We start from the raw sequence: 14,609 nt of genomic DNA, 5'->3' as shown, positions 1-14,609 counted from the left end.
TAAACTTTGAATACGGAATTTGGATCTTAATATTTTCCCAAAATAAGAGTTTGGAAAACCGATTTTATTTATATTAGGGGAAACGCCGCAATCTATTCATTATTGACGATTTAAAAGGCATAAATATAAAATTCAGTAAATATCATGAATATTCAGTATTTTTTATTGTGTATAATGCAAAGAATTTAGTTATACTATGGAAATTTGGATAACGGAATTTAGGTTTTGAAAATTTTCCAAAATGATAATTGATGTGGCAGCCTTGTTGCGCATGAAGCTATGCAGTGAAAATTTAACATTTGCCAAGAATTTGTGTGCGTTATCGAAAAAGAAAACTAGAAAAATAAAACGGTTTCTATGGACGTGGGCCATGCTAATTTGATTTCTGCACCAGAATACCTTTGCCCACGCTTACGCTTCCTCTATTAATGTGAATGACGCTGATTGGATCGGGGACGGGATCGGATCGGGATCGGTAGGGTTGTCCAGTTAGTTCCGTGAATTGTCTGAGGGAATATGTCGGTTGCGTCGTTTAGGAGCGACGACGTATTTCATGATGCGAACCATAACGCTGATTACGCAGCTGCACCCGAAAGCGCCGATTATTATTATTATTGTCGGGAGCCCGATCCTCAATCGCACGATTGACATGGACGGCCGGCAATGCAGCTGCTGCATCAACAGCTGCCGCAGGAGGTATGCCAGGTGCTGGGAGTGGTAGTGCCACCTGCTGCGGTAACTGCGGTAACAGCTCCTCACCATCCACATCCTCATTGGGACTCTCGTCATCCAGATCATCCAGAGCCGTATCATTGTTGTCAATCAGCGACTGTGATCGATTCGTGCTGCCCACATCCTCCCGTGCCATTGCCGTGGCCATCAATCGCTGTCGTCGCTCCTCCATCAGACGATCCCGTTCCTTATGTATGTAATCACGTTTGTTGGGCAATCCAGCCACATTATTGGCCGACAATGCGGAGCGTACAATATTCATGTCCGTTGCCTCCATCCATTCATCCGTTTCGGCCACGTAGCATTCCGTGTGCGAGATGGTGGAGACGCCATTGAAGCCTCCAATGGCAAAGATCATGTCATCAATGATTTCGAGACCAAAGTTGCTGCGCGAATGATTCATTTGGCGTATAAAGTGCCAGGATTGGGTCTCCGGATCAAAGCGTTCGCCCGTCGATAATCTGGACGTACCATTAAATCCACCAATGACATAGAGCTGATCTCGAAATGCCACACAGCTGACGCCAGAGCGACGATGATTCATATTTGGTATACGTGTCCAGAGATTGGTTAAGGGATCGTAGAATTCGGCGCTGTCCAAACATTCCTGGCCATTGAATCCACCCGTTGCATAGATGCGTCCATGGAGGGTACAAGCGCTAGCATCCGATCTCTGCATATTCATTGGGGGAATAATCGACCATTGATTTGTCTTTGGATTGTAACGCTCCACGGTGTTGAGCCGATTGTGTCCATCGTAGCCACCAATGGCATAGATCATGCCATTCAATTCCGCAACACTGACATAACAACGGCGACAGTGCATCGGAGCAATCTCGTTCCACTTCTTTTTGACGGCATCGAAGACGCGACAGGTGTTAAAGTACTCGACGCCATCGTAGCCACCGATCGAGAAGATTTTGAAGCCAATCACGGCGGTACCGTGATATGCCCTTGGTCCGGCTGGATCCTCGGCATTGATGTTCACCCATCGATCGGCCCGCGTATCGTAGGTCTCGATGCAGCCCTTGGAGGTGCCACCACTCCAGCCACCAATGGCAAAGATGACCTCGTGCGGCAGTCGGGGCATCGCCAGCGGCGGTGTGGTGAGCTTGGGTTGAAAGGGCAAATCAAAGGGCACGTATAAGTTGCTGCTGCAATGCAGAGGATTAGTTAAGAATTACCTCTTCGGCTTGTGGGTTAAGAAAGTCCAGGTCATACATGAATTTAAAGGTATCGACTATCAAAGGTTTCGCTGCCTCGCATTGAATGACATAGGGATGCTCCTTGACCTCCTCCATGAAGCACTGCAAAATATGGAAGTACAAAGCACGTAAGTACGCCACAGTCGAGTGTGCTCGACTCTGAGAGACCCGGTAGACAAACGCTTAAAACTCCTGTTTTTTAATCTTAATATAAAAACCAATTATATATACATAAGCAGTATATCACAGAAAAATAAATTAAATAAATTAATTATAAATTATTTTTGTGTTTTACTACTATTAGTAAATTCCAGACTTTTCAAGTTAAAAAATACTTATACTTCAAAACTTTTTTTTTTTTTTAATTCCTTTCGAAATTTTGTTAAATGGATTGGAAAATTAATTAAGTATCATAGTAATAAGAGAAGGAGAAGGGTTTTCTAAAGAGCTTTCGGGTGTTTCGTTTAATCGTGATTGAATTTCTGGAACCTGTGTTCATGCGGACAGACAAAAGTGCAGACGGATATGACTATATCGACTAGGCTATAGATGCTGATCAAGAATATCAATACTTTATAGGATCGGAGATGCTTTCTTCTGCCTTTCACATTTATTGCCACAAGCTTACTAGCCCTCTGCACTCTTTTGGATACCGGACAAATCATAATCTATCAATTATGTGGGAAGGGATTGGATAATTGGGATGTATTCACCTTGGGGGTCATCAGACCAAGGCGCACGCCCGTCATCAGATGCGCCACATGCTGTTTGCGATTCTCAGGGTCTCGGTCAATCCACTTGACGCACAATTTCCATACGTAGTCCTCCTCACGAGTATTTAACTCATCATCGCTAATAATACTGAAGAAGTCCTTGACATTCAGGTCCAGTATGTCCGTATTCCGGGCAGCCACATCCGTGAAGTACCTAAGCGTGTAGTTGCGTGCCTTGACATACAAGTCCTCGAGAAACCGAAAGCTTTGGCAATGAAAAATCAAATGACGGTCAATTAAAAACGGATTACATGTCGATTGGCCATTGGCATAGGATTTTACATACCGCGCAAAACCCATGATGCTGACGCAGTTCTCCGGAGTGAGGGTGCGACTAAGGTAATCCTTGCACTGTTTTACCAACCCCACCATTCCCACATAGTCCGCGCAGATGAGCAATTCATGCACGTTATCGTCACCGATGTTGGTCTTCCGCAGGTAGGCATACTGTATTACCGAGTTCATGATGGGCGCACCGATTCCAGGTATGTGGACAATTCGACTCTCCTCACTTCCCGCTCCTGCACGGCTGTTGAATCCCGTAAACTGTGCGCTGACACAAACGGAAAAGGACACGTCAGAACTGAATGGTTAAATCCTCGACTATCTTAAACGGTATTGAAGTTATTGCATACTTTGGGGCACTCGTTACCCAAAGAAATATTTAAAGTTAGTATTAGTAATGCTTTTAATATACAAATTTTCGATATGTTATAAAAATTAAAAAAAAAAAGTTCTTTCGTCATTTTTTTCTAAGAATTAAAAACAATAAAATTGAAATAAAAATGAATTATATTATGAAAGTTATAAATATTGGTTTTTTTTGTCTTAATTTGATAACTGATTGATATATAGAAACATTGGTATCATCCCTCAAATTGATTTCAATTATTAGTTTATTTTAAGCTCCTGAATTGTTATTTTCGGTACCTGCTTAGAACAGCAATAACTACCGTTATATTTAACTGGAATTTTCCCGATTGACTCACCGAAAATACGAGCTGCAGGAGCACATGATGGCACGGTGCACATTGAAGGACTGCTCCCCGACCGAGATCTGTGCATCGCACAGGAGATTCGCTTCCCGTAGTTCATTAAGCACGTTGAGAGCATGATCACTGACAATGGGTGATAGGGATTTGGCGGATGACTTCTGTGTGGGATTATTACTATCTAATTCATCACCCTGAAAATTACCATCCATATCCACGTCCATCAGTTCCAATGGCGCTAGCTCCAGTTGACCCTCATTCATGCCATGCAAATGATTACCGTTTTGTCGATTCATGTCGTAAGCGAGCCAGCGATTTTATCTCGGTTAGGTCTCAAATCCTGGTCCTTGTCTACAAATTACAGGCAGGCGACGAAAACAGAAACACAAAAAGAGAGAGAGAGAGAAAACGTCATTTTAATATATAGTTCGAGATATCGGTTAATTGATTTGCCTACCAAGGGAAACGCGTTTTGTTGATATTTTATATTTTTGTGGGCTGTTTTTAAGGAGAAATCTCTCCGTATTTAACAATAGGAACAGAAATAATGTTCAATAATTAATCAACAACAACGAGACAGTTCTCGTAACGCACAAAATGGGACTACTAAGTGAAAAAAAACTGAAAACTAAACGCACTCTAATCTGCTTTATTTCGAAACCAATTTCAATTCAGGTCTTACCTTTTGGCAATATCATCGGTTCCCTTACCAAAAATTTATAACTATCCAAAACTTGCTTCTTTTTGCAGAAGAGTACAAAATAGTCTGGACACACGTCTAAGGTACAGAAAAGTATTTAAAATGTGTTGGCTTTCTGAACGAAGCATAAATTATCTAGACATCTCAGGCAAAGCATGAAGCATTTCTATAAACAAATAAATAAACAATTTATTTTTATTTATTAACGTATTTTTAATTAAAAAATATTTTAGATCTATAAAAACAACCCATTTCATATTATTATCTAATTTCTCTTTAGCTGGTACTTAAGAAATAATTACAAACAAAAATATGAACCTATAAAACATATGATATAAATTATAGAATCAAAATTTGTGAACTAAAGAAATGGATGTAATAAAATTATAAATTTACTTTAATTATGCACAGTACTTTATTTATAAATATAAAAAGCTGGAATTATTAAAATTTATTTTTATTAACAAGTATATAGAAGTGAGTTTAAAGATTAAGCGATGTACAAAAATAGATTCAAATTTGCAATTCTATTCTTAATATTTCATTCTTAAATCATATTTAAATGCGAATATGCAAACATATAAAAATTCTGCATGAATATTTAAGAGATGTAAGCCCCTCGTTCTTGAACAATCCCATTCCTATTGCCCCCATGCCGTATTAAGTGCTTCTCCCGCTCGTTGTTGTCTTTGCGCAGGCGTCAACTTCCCCAAGATAGAATAAAATGGAGTGCTTGTTGCGAGTAAGCCAACAGTTGGAATCGAAGTCTTGACGAGATGAAGTCGCTATCGATATTACCGTTAGTCCTGGGGCTGCTCTGTTGCTCCATTTTGGCCAGCGAGAGCAGTTTGATGGGTAAGGAATCCTGGTTGCGTCCTGGCTGTCATAAGGTGGGAAATACGCGTAAGATCTCAATACCGAATTGTGTGGAGTTTACAATTACGACCAATGCCTGTCGTGGTTTCTGTGAATCGTATGCGGTGCCATCGGTGCCAACCGCAATATCGGGACTCTTTCGACCACCCAAGCCGGTGGTGTCGGTGGGTCAGTGCTGCAATATGATGAAATCCGAGGAGGTAAGATGACGAACGACCGATGGAAGTCCATCCATAAACTTAATCCGACCCTTTTTAATATCTATTTCAGATTCAACGTCGCGTTCTTTGCATCGAGGGTCTTCGCAATGTGACCTTTAGGAGCGCCCTCTCCTGCAGTTGCTATCACTGCAAAAAGGATTAGAACTATTCGATTAATTAAACGATATAATAAATAATACAAGTTGTTTGCCTGAGCCACTTTAATAATTATCATCCACTAGGATTCATATAAATAAAAATCTGTATATTAAAATCAATTATTTCTTGCCTTCCTTGCAAGCGAATGCATTCTGTGCTACACTGCGTCCGCCGGCTTCCAGCAATAGTTGTCCCATATCGGCCAGGGCCAACTCAATGGCCTTGCCATAGCGTGTGGCACAGATTTTGGGCTTTAGCTTCCACGAGGAGATGGCAAAGATGATGTCATTCTCGCGAGGATTATAACAGCAGCCGTAGCCGTCGGAGCTAAGTGGTCCAAACGACATAAATCCATCGTGTGGTGTCGCCACCTGTGAGCTGAGCACTTGGAAATTTGTTGACTTAACATAGCCCTGGGAGCAAAAGAATTCCGGCAGTGGAATGGCATGCTCCCTGGCCATTTGCTTCAGTCCAAACAGATGTCGATCCACGGCTTGTCCTTGCATTGCCAACTTTGTTTGCTCCTGATGCCAATCGACGGCGGATTGTAGCGCCAATATACGTTCCCTCAACGAGGCGTTTACCGAGGTCATAGTACAGACAAAATCCAGGGATTCATTTGAGCTAGATCGAATGGTTTCAGTGCGACCACTTTTAAAGATTCGCAGATGTGCCGACTCATACTGAGCCGGAAGCTCCTTGTGCAGCCGATAGAATGCCAGCTGTAGGGCCATCTGGATGAAGCTATCCGGTGATAGACCCTGGGATTTAATAAGACATTTGCCATAGCATGGAAACTTAAAGACCTCCAACCGAATTCGACTGCAGATCTTACTGATATTACGTCTTGCTGCTCCCAGCCAGAGATCTAAGGTTTCATCCAGTTCAGTAAAGTATAAGGGATGCGGCTTATCAAATATCTCAACGGGACATGAATCATTTCCGTACTCTGGATTGATGCTAATTAGAAGCAAGATTGCTTGTGAACAAACTAGAAAGATTATCTTCGGCATGCCGAATTTTGTATATCCTTGCAGAGCCTTAATTTGATACCATTGCAGAGCCTTGAATTCTTTTATTGACTGATTTTATTCTGCGTAACAGCTACCGATTTGAACTAACGTTAATCCAAACATAATAGACAATAAAAAATGCACAATCTGCGAGTTTGGTTGAAATACTTCCAAAAACATCACAAGTTTTTATATTAAAACTATATTTTTGGCTGATCGTGCGTATGACAGCTATATGATACAAAAAAAATACGATTTTAAGTAAACTTAGTCAGAATGTATATTAGAATCCCGAATACACAATATGTAAAAATTGTTGAGATATTTTAGGAAACTGCAATGTTTTTCATTAGAAATGTGTATTATTGACAAATCAAATTCGAATTCGAATACCCTCTGCAAGGGTATAAAATGTAGCATTGATTCTTGAGAGGATTAAGCACAACTTACATATTCGTTTGCACAAAGTCCATGATTGTCGCAGCCGGCTGAGGATCGGCAGGAGCATGTTCCAAGCAGAAACCCGCCATGCCATTGGGATTGACTATGAGCTGCAGCGTCTTGTCCATCCAACGGTTGCTACTGTTCACATTAAAGCCACCGCCATGTAGTAGTTGCCCCGCCAGCACCGAACGCTCCTGACCTTTCTGATGCACCATCACCGATTCATCCAGGGAGACGGTGAAGAGCGACTGTTCGATGCACTGCATCACATTGATATTATTCTCCCCACGACAAAGTATTTCATAGGCATCCGCCCAACTGTCACGCGTATCGTGGGTGAGCAGTCCAATCTCAGGACCCTTTGATTGACAACTTTGCACAATCTTTAGCAATTCATTTCGCAGTTGATTGATATTAAGTATACGCCCCTCTGCATTGTAAACGGGCAGTTTGTGGAACTGGGGGAATCACATGAATAGATTTGGTAGGTTATCTATATTTTTGTTTATTTATTTTGACTTGATTCATAGCACTACAAGGCAATGCTTATAAATTTAGGCGATTGTAACTATGCGTAAATTATTGCGTTTCTTATATTAAAAGTTTTAAATAAAAAAAATTAATTTAAAAGTGTTATAAAATAAATGTGTAGAAGTGTAAACTATAATTATCATTATTTTTAGTGTTAATTTATGTTTTTATTTTCTTTTTTTGTTATATTATTTCTATTTAATTATTTTTATTTTTTTTTTTGCAGGAAAAAACTCACGTTATTATTGTGTATGATAATCACATAATCCGAATTGCATTGCTCGAGAATATCGCAGGATCTTTTGGGTTTGCGCACCGTGCCAAATACCTGGTGATATTGACTATTGTCCAGATCGAATTTACCCATTCTATAAACTGGAATTCGATCATTATCCAGCAGATTCTTAAATTCGCACATTCCGTAAATGACCTGAGCAGTGAAATGAACAAAGTCAATGACGTTGCGAAAATCCTGTTTGGGAAATGCGATGCAGGGACTCGAGAAGACAGTGAGAGGTCCACGATGTCGCAGATACTTCGCAGTTATCCAACGATCCGACAACCAGTTGGCGTCCTTTTTTCCCGCCTTCTCCAGCAGCTTCTGCAATTCTCCACCCATGTTGTTCAGAAAGTCGATTGTCTGCTCCTGTTGCTTGAGGAATGCTTCATCCTTGAAGAACGGACGAATGCTGTTCAAATAACGATGGAGAGTCTCCTCAAGCGGCACCACCGGATATGTTAGCAGATTCATTGGAACTTGCTGCAGAGGAAGTGTTTCAGCTTCGGGTTCAATCTTAACAGCGAGCAAGGAATTCTGGCTTTGTACTTCAAGGGAATTGGGAGTCGTCTCCAGTTTCTGGATCGGACAGACAGCGTCTGCGATGTGTAAGGGGTGTGTTGAGCATGACGTTGGATTTGTGGAGTGATTTCGTATTGTTATCTTTGGCACCAGCTGCTTCTGCTGCAATTCACAACATTTGCCTTCTGCTTCAGTGCGTCGTGGAGGAGCAAGCGGAGCAGGAGCTGCAGCAGGTGCAGCAGGAGTGGCAGCTGGAGTAGGAGACGGCATAGGCTCAAATTGTTCTCCCCAAGTCTTAAAATAATTGAAAACCCATTTTATAAGACGATTCTTCCCAACAGGAGGCACTTTGGTTACAGCTTTTTGATTGTTGGACGTTTCATTGGACTTGCTTTGACTGTAGTTACGCACAATGCTTGGACACTATAAGGATTAGGTTGATTTTCACACTTAAAGATCAGCATTGGTAACGATTAACTCACTTTGCTTATGATACTTTCGCCAACGAATACAGCACGCATTACGAAAATTTAGTCAAAAATCCAAAAAAAAATTTAAATGTGAAGAAAATGAAGTGTAGTTTTGAGACGAAATAAATAAAGTCAACTAGATATTTACATCAAGGGTGACAAACTCCCAAATGTTGAAGAAAGTTCCGTTCGATAGATCAATATTTGCAGACAAATAAAGGACATGAATAAATTAATGAATGTTAAAAATATTAAACGCAAAAGTCTGCGCTAGTGACGAAAGCAGCACGAAGAATAAAATTTGCTATCTTCAGTCTTTGGAACGTCGAATCAAAGCACTAACGCCCTTTTTTCATTTTTTTAACGCTTTTCGGTGGTAGCGAGTCTTTTGGAGTTCTTCTCCTTAGGAACAACCCTCAATTGAATTGCTAGTCAATACCTTGTTGAATATGTATATTTTACGGTTCTAATTTTAAAAATATCTGTTGTTCAACTTGGTGGGTTCCCTTTTCAAACACATGTAATATCGTTCGTCACAAAGTTGAATATCAGAAATTTTGGGGCATGGAATGACTTTCGACTCTTGACTTTTACCTCGAACAGAAGTTTTTTTTGCAAGTTATTTAATAAGAGAAATATTAATTTCTCAAATGTATAACAGGAATAAAGTCAGACAAGATGTATTTAAAACCTTCTTTAATATCACTGGCAAATTTAAAATCTCTTTTATTACAATAGATATATTGAGGCACTACAACTTGGACTTCGGTATGTTGGCTTGTGGATTTTTATTGAGAACATCTTGCATTTCCAGGAAAGCGTTCTCTAGTGTCTTGGCAAACTTGTCCGGGTTGGTTTCATGATTAAAGCTCCACGATGTGATGGCCACAATAATATCATTATCGCGTGGATTATAGCAAGCGGCATAGCCATCATCAGTTGCGGGACCGTAGCCCATGAAGGCATCGTATATGGTGGCCACCTGAGATGTTGACACGCGGAACTGCATGGATTTGGTGTAGCCGGGCGAGGAATAAAACTCTGGTATGGGCAAGTTATTCTCTTGTGCCATTAACTTCAGACCCAGCAGATGACGATCTACTCCGATACCCTGCAGTGCAAGTCTCGCATATTTCTGATGACCAGCAACTGCCTCACGCAGCAGACAAGCCTTCTCCTCCACAGACGCCTTTCCATTTGTCATCGCTTTGCAGAAGGCCAGCGATTCATTTGAGCAGGAGCGTATAGTTTCCGTGCGTCCGTTCTCAAAGATACGCAAATGTGCGGATTCATATTGAGCACCAGGTACCTTGTGCATTCTGTAATTACATTAAGTATTCGACTTTTCAATATATAATAGATAGAACTTGTTCATACTTGTAGAAAGCCAACTGCAGCGCCATTTGAACAAAGCTATCGGGTCCTAGCTTCTGCTTTTTTATGTAATCCTTGCCGTAGCACTTGAACTTTAAAACGTTACATTCCAGATCCTTAACGAGCTTATCAATGTTGCGCTTGGCGTAAAAAATCCATTGATCCACACAGGGATTTAGTGTGGCAAATGAGATTTTTTCTGGCTTGCAACTAATCTCTGTGGAGCCACAACTGCCATAGTTATCGTCCTCACTCCTAGAATAAAATTATTATTAAAATTAGAATATATGTATAAACAACTTAATTAAAATACATTCTCCAACTAATTTCCAAATTTTATATGTCAATGAAAATCAGTCCAGTTTTGAGAAAGTCATGAATTTTTGAAGTTGGTAATCCTCTAATCTAGCAACATTTCATGTCCAAATTTTTTTTCAATTTGGCATGATTTATTACAAAAAAGTTAATCTTCCCAGAATCAAATTTAAAGGGTCTTACGGTGATGTTCAAGATATATGCTTACTTATATTTATTTACTTAACTTTTAATATCAATTGGAAATAATTTAAAATGTACTTACATTTTCTTCACCACGTAGTCCATCATCATGGCAATGGGCTGGCCCTCAGCTGGTGAATGCTCGTAGGTAAATCCAACGTTGCCATTTGGATTGACCACCAGTTGAATGGTTTTGTCCATCCAACGATTGCCGCTGTTCAAATTACTGCCACCGCCGTGTATAAGACCAAGAATCAGTTGATTCGCCTGCTGGTCGGGCTGTACGTCAATACATTGATCCAGCGAAACAGTAAATAGAGCACCCTGTATGGTCTTAAGGGCTTCACAATTTTCCGGTGTCTTTGACAATTGTTCATAGGCCTCAGCCCAATTGTCACGTGTGTCTGTAGTTAGAATGCCATAAGGGACACCGAAATCACTTTCCGCCTGCATGATCTCGTCCAGCTGCTTTGCCAACGACTTGGCTGACAACACATTGCCATCTTTGCCGTACAAGCACAATTTATAAAACTGTAGAATTCAAGAGATTACATTTAAATACAAGTAAATAAATGCGATTATCAAATTTGGGAACTTACATGATTTTTGTAAATGACAACAAAATAATTGGAACAAGGATTGTATTCAATACGATCGGTGGCACGAATCGGAATGCGACATGTACCAAACACTTTTCCAAACTGACTATTGTCCAGCTCATTTTTGCCCATTTTAACAATGGGTATCTTGCCGGCATCTACAATACCTTTAAATTCACCCAGACCATATATAACTTTGGCCGTATAGTTAACATATTCACGCATATCATTAAACTTTTGGTACGGAAATGTCATGCCGGGACTTATATAGACGGTAACTGGATCACGATACTTCAGATAGGCAGTCGTTAGCCAGCGTTGTGCCAACCAGTTCTTCTCACGTTTGCCAGCCTCCTCGAGCAGACCTTGTAGCACATCTCCCTCTTTGTCTTTAAACTGTTGGGTTATTTCCTTTTGCTTTTCAAACTCCTTGGGCGTCAGATGCGGTTGGGCAGTGAGCAGAAAACGATCAAGCGTTTCATTTAAAGGCAGTACAGGGTATCTTAAAAGCCTTTGCTGTGATGGCTGCTCCTCGGGAGTTTTGCTGCTATAGCTTGCGGGCATCAGTTTGACAAGCACATTTGGAGTCTGATTGTTGATGGAGAGTTTGGTCTGTAATAAAGAATTTTGATTAAACTAGTAGTTCATTTTACTGACCGTGACCCCGTACTTATTGTTGAAATATTTGTAGAATTTCTTCCGAGTTTATTATTCGATCGTTAGTAAATTTTCGGGAAACATCCTGAGAATGTGACCTATCATGATCTTAGCTTTCTAATGATACTTATGACATACAGGTATCTACATAGCAAGATTAATGGCTTTAGCTTTTAAGATCTTAAGATCTTGATATTCAAACAGACGGATGGACAGAATATACCCACTGTACTTTCAAGGTGCAGGGTCTCTTTCCTTCCAAAACTGATTTCTTACCAGATTCCAAAAGACTTTGCCATTGCTCAGTAGTCTCATTTCAGAGCTGGGAGTTTCAACTATTTTTTCAACTGGGGCGCTGAAAATTTAAAAAATATACGCACAATGTAATGTTAATTCAAAGGTTAATCTATCTAGCGTATGTATGTGTCTGTTTATTGTATGTGTACAATAGTTCACCTTTGATATGTGTGCATAATCGTGAAGGATTGCGATAAGAAGTGCGTTAAGATTAACGCTGGCAAAGAACGACGCAGGCGGCAACAAGGCAAACAAACAGTTGGCAAATTACCAAAATGAATAAAACGTCCAATATCAATGTTGTCCACGTAGACACAACTGCAGTCTCCAGTTGATATCAGAAAAACGACGACCGGTTTCGATTTAACCGACTTTCAAACTGTGCTCTTGCTGCTGCTGCACACCTGTCGCTGCCGCTATATTCCACTTGTTATCGCTGCCAACGTCGACGCCGGCTTTGGGCATTGGTATCGAAAGTGAGAGCGAAACGAGAGAGTGATATTTGCGAATTGCTTTTTGTTTTGGTATCGGGGCCAAAGTCTATGCATTTATTTTGCTTACCCTGCAACACTTTTCCAAGCAGACTCGTTGCGGCAGCTGGATTTCCTTAAGGTGTTATCAGCCTTTAATTTAGTGTAACGTTCTGAAAAAACATATGAATTAAAATACTTTAAAAATCTGACAATTTTTAGATATTACGATTCCGAGGGTTGCCACTTCAGTAAAAATTTCCGATCTGGTTTGATTTTTTTTACTTACAAAAATAAGTACATTTCCGAAATAGGTTTCTTAATTTTTGTACCTTTTCTTCAATTTTTGTTTTGTTTTTAGATAGATATTTTTGAATTTTTGCAGAGTTTTTGTTAAAATTTGTTCGATTTTTTTATATTTTTTTCTTTATTTTTAGTATTAAATTATCTAACTTCTCTTCCCGAGGGCTGACGAGTTTCAAACCTTCATTAAAATGTTTACCTTAATATTGTCTAACTTTAAATTTTAAATTATTATCAAATTTATAAATTTTTTATTGAGATATTTGCGTTTTTAAATTTTAAATTTTTGTTAGTGTGGACACTAAGCAAATAACCTATAGAGAAGTCATCCCATACAACTAAAAGTGTCTCAGCTAAAAGCATGACGGGGCGTCCACTGGGTAATTTTCGGTGGACGCGTCGTTTGAGGGAAATTATTTTTGGTTTCGATTCAGTTTGCTGGCCCATGATGAAATTATATTATATAATATTATATAATATAATTTCATCATGGGCTGGCCGAGCTCGTTGCTGGCACAGCAAGCGAAACACAAAACATGCGTGCTATGAAATACCCTTTAGCTATAAAAAAATAATTGTCTTTAATATTTTATAAAGAAAAACATCGTAAATCTAATAATTTTATAAATGTAGATAATAAAAAATATGCGATATGTTGTTTTTTAAATTTTAAATATTTATTTGCGCTTGAAATTTCTTCATACAATATTTAAAGGGAAGCAACTTATAAGCAAAGCGATGTTGTCAATTCTCTCAGCAGCACATACATATGCACACACTTATTGTATGCACGCATACATAGAGATGAGCCTGCGAGCCCGAATACATCTCTCTCTGTCTGGCTATTTGATGATTATTCTCATTTTGTAGGACTTTTCGACGCGCGCTGCTTGGCGCTAACAGAGCACTATGGGAAATTTGAGCTGTTTTATAAAATTAATTAATCACTGCGGACGGCAGTTCGCGTTAGTGACGAAAGCAGCACGAAGGGTGCGAAAGGCGACTAACTATATATACAGCTAAGTTGGAAAATTTGCTACGACTGTCCGATCAGATCAAGTTATATACCGATCGAAAGGTTTAGTCTTAACTTACAAAATGGCATACTAAAACTTTTTCTAATTCACCTGGGTAATGAGATACGGGGGTGTAAGTGGGAGGCGAAAAATTTGTATAATCGCAGCTTGTGGAGCCGTTGGGGCTTTTTGGTAAAATTATTTATTTTTTAAAAATTCTTATCAAAATAAACGCGTCGATTGATGCCTCGATGACCCAAATCCGTTAACTAGTTCAAAAGATAAATAAATTTGAAATTTTTAGTGGACTTCTCAAAATGAAATGAAAAGTTAGTTTCTTTGTTTGTCTGTTTGTATCAAAGCGCTAAAAAAGCTTAGATGTAATGATGGGGATTTATTCCTCTTTGAAAATCTAGAAATGTTTGTTTTACGACTTTTTCAATTTCCCGCTAGTTTAGCGGGAAAACGCTAAATCTTGCTAAAATTGAAACTCCAACAGTT

At 39.5% G+C, this 14,609-nt stretch overlaps 4 protein-coding genes across 8 annotated transcripts; 1 reads left to right on the top strand and 3 right to left on the bottom strand.

Moving 5' to 3' along the window:
- Nucleotides 1–131: 131 nt before the first annotated feature.
- Nucleotides 132–4,053, bottom strand: LOC117781804 (kelch-like protein 10). Of its 3 annotated transcripts, none has more exons than XM_034618671.1 (5): nucleotides 3,700–4,053; nucleotides 2,997–3,263; nucleotides 2,651–2,915; nucleotides 1,917–2,039; nucleotides 132–1,843 (listed from the first exon to the last, which is right to left on the bottom strand). In XM_034618671.1, the coding sequence occupies exons 1-5, from the start codon at nucleotides 3,996–3,998 to the stop codon at nucleotides 533–535; spliced, it is 2,265 nt and encodes a 754-aa protein (XP_034474562.1). In that variant the 5' UTR covers nucleotides 3,999–4,053; the 3' UTR covers nucleotides 132–532. The 3 variants fall into 3 exon arrangements, with proteins under 3 accessions (XP_034474562.1, XP_034474560.1, XP_034474561.1); XM_034618669.1 differs by having other exon boundaries at nucleotides 132–1,886; nucleotides 1,954–2,039; XM_034618670.1 differs by having other exon boundaries at nucleotides 132–1,883; nucleotides 1,954–2,039.
- A 1,122-nt stretch (nucleotides 4,054–5,175) lies between these two features.
- LOC117781995 (thyrostimulin alpha-2 subunit) lies at nucleotides 5,176–5,756 on the top strand. Its single transcript, XM_034618900.1, has 2 exons — nucleotides 5,176–5,478; nucleotides 5,549–5,756. Exons 1-2 carry the CDS (start codon nucleotides 5,179–5,181, stop codon nucleotides 5,639–5,641), a joined length of 393 nt encoding a protein of 130 aa, XP_034474791.1. The 5' UTR covers nucleotides 5,176–5,178; the 3' UTR covers nucleotides 5,642–5,756.
- Nucleotides 5,673–8,985, bottom strand: LOC117781994 (carnitine O-acetyltransferase-like). The gene is made up of 4 exons (XM_034618899.1): nucleotides 8,907–8,985; nucleotides 7,864–8,847; nucleotides 7,101–7,552; nucleotides 5,673–6,597 (listed from the first exon to the last, which is right to left on the bottom strand). The coding sequence occupies exons 1-4, from the start codon at nucleotides 8,943–8,945 to the stop codon at nucleotides 5,757–5,759; spliced, it is 2,316 nt and encodes a 771-aa protein (XP_034474790.1). The 5' UTR covers nucleotides 8,946–8,985; the 3' UTR covers nucleotides 5,673–5,756.
- A 588-nt stretch (nucleotides 8,986–9,573) lies between these two features.
- On the bottom strand, nucleotides 9,574–12,979 carry LOC117780471 (carnitine O-acetyltransferase-like). 3 transcript variants are annotated; one of them, XM_034617022.1, is made up of 7 exons: nucleotides 12,881–12,979; nucleotides 12,733–12,735; nucleotides 12,299–12,378; nucleotides 11,366–11,977; nucleotides 10,849–11,297; nucleotides 10,272–10,523; nucleotides 9,574–10,213 (listed from the first exon to the last, which is right to left on the bottom strand). In XM_034617022.1, the coding sequence occupies exons 3-7, from the start codon at nucleotides 12,335–12,337 to the stop codon at nucleotides 9,646–9,648; spliced, it is 1,920 nt and encodes a 639-aa protein (XP_034472913.1). In that variant the 5' UTR covers nucleotides 12,338–12,378; nucleotides 12,733–12,735; nucleotides 12,881–12,979; the 3' UTR covers nucleotides 9,574–9,645. The 3 variants fall into 3 exon arrangements, with proteins under 3 accessions (XP_034472913.1, XP_034472914.1, XP_034472912.1); XM_034617023.1 differs by lacking the exon at nucleotides 12,733–12,735 and having other exon boundaries at nucleotides 12,299–12,377; nucleotides 12,881–12,976; XM_034617021.1 differs by lacking the exons at nucleotides 12,733–12,735; nucleotides 12,881–12,979 and adding an exon at nucleotides 12,479–12,701 and having other exon boundaries at nucleotides 12,299–12,377.
- Nucleotides 12,980–14,609: the final 1,630 nt, after the last annotated feature.

This window comes from Drosophila innubila, assembly GCF_004354385.1.
Source record: "Drosophila innubila isolate TH190305 chromosome 2L unlocalized genomic scaffold, UK_Dinn_1.0 4_B_2L, whole genome shotgun sequence".
Taxonomy (NCBI): domain Eukaryota; kingdom Metazoa; phylum Arthropoda; class Insecta; order Diptera; family Drosophilidae; genus Drosophila; species Drosophila innubila.
This window is presented reverse-complemented; position numbering and strand designations above follow the sequence as displayed.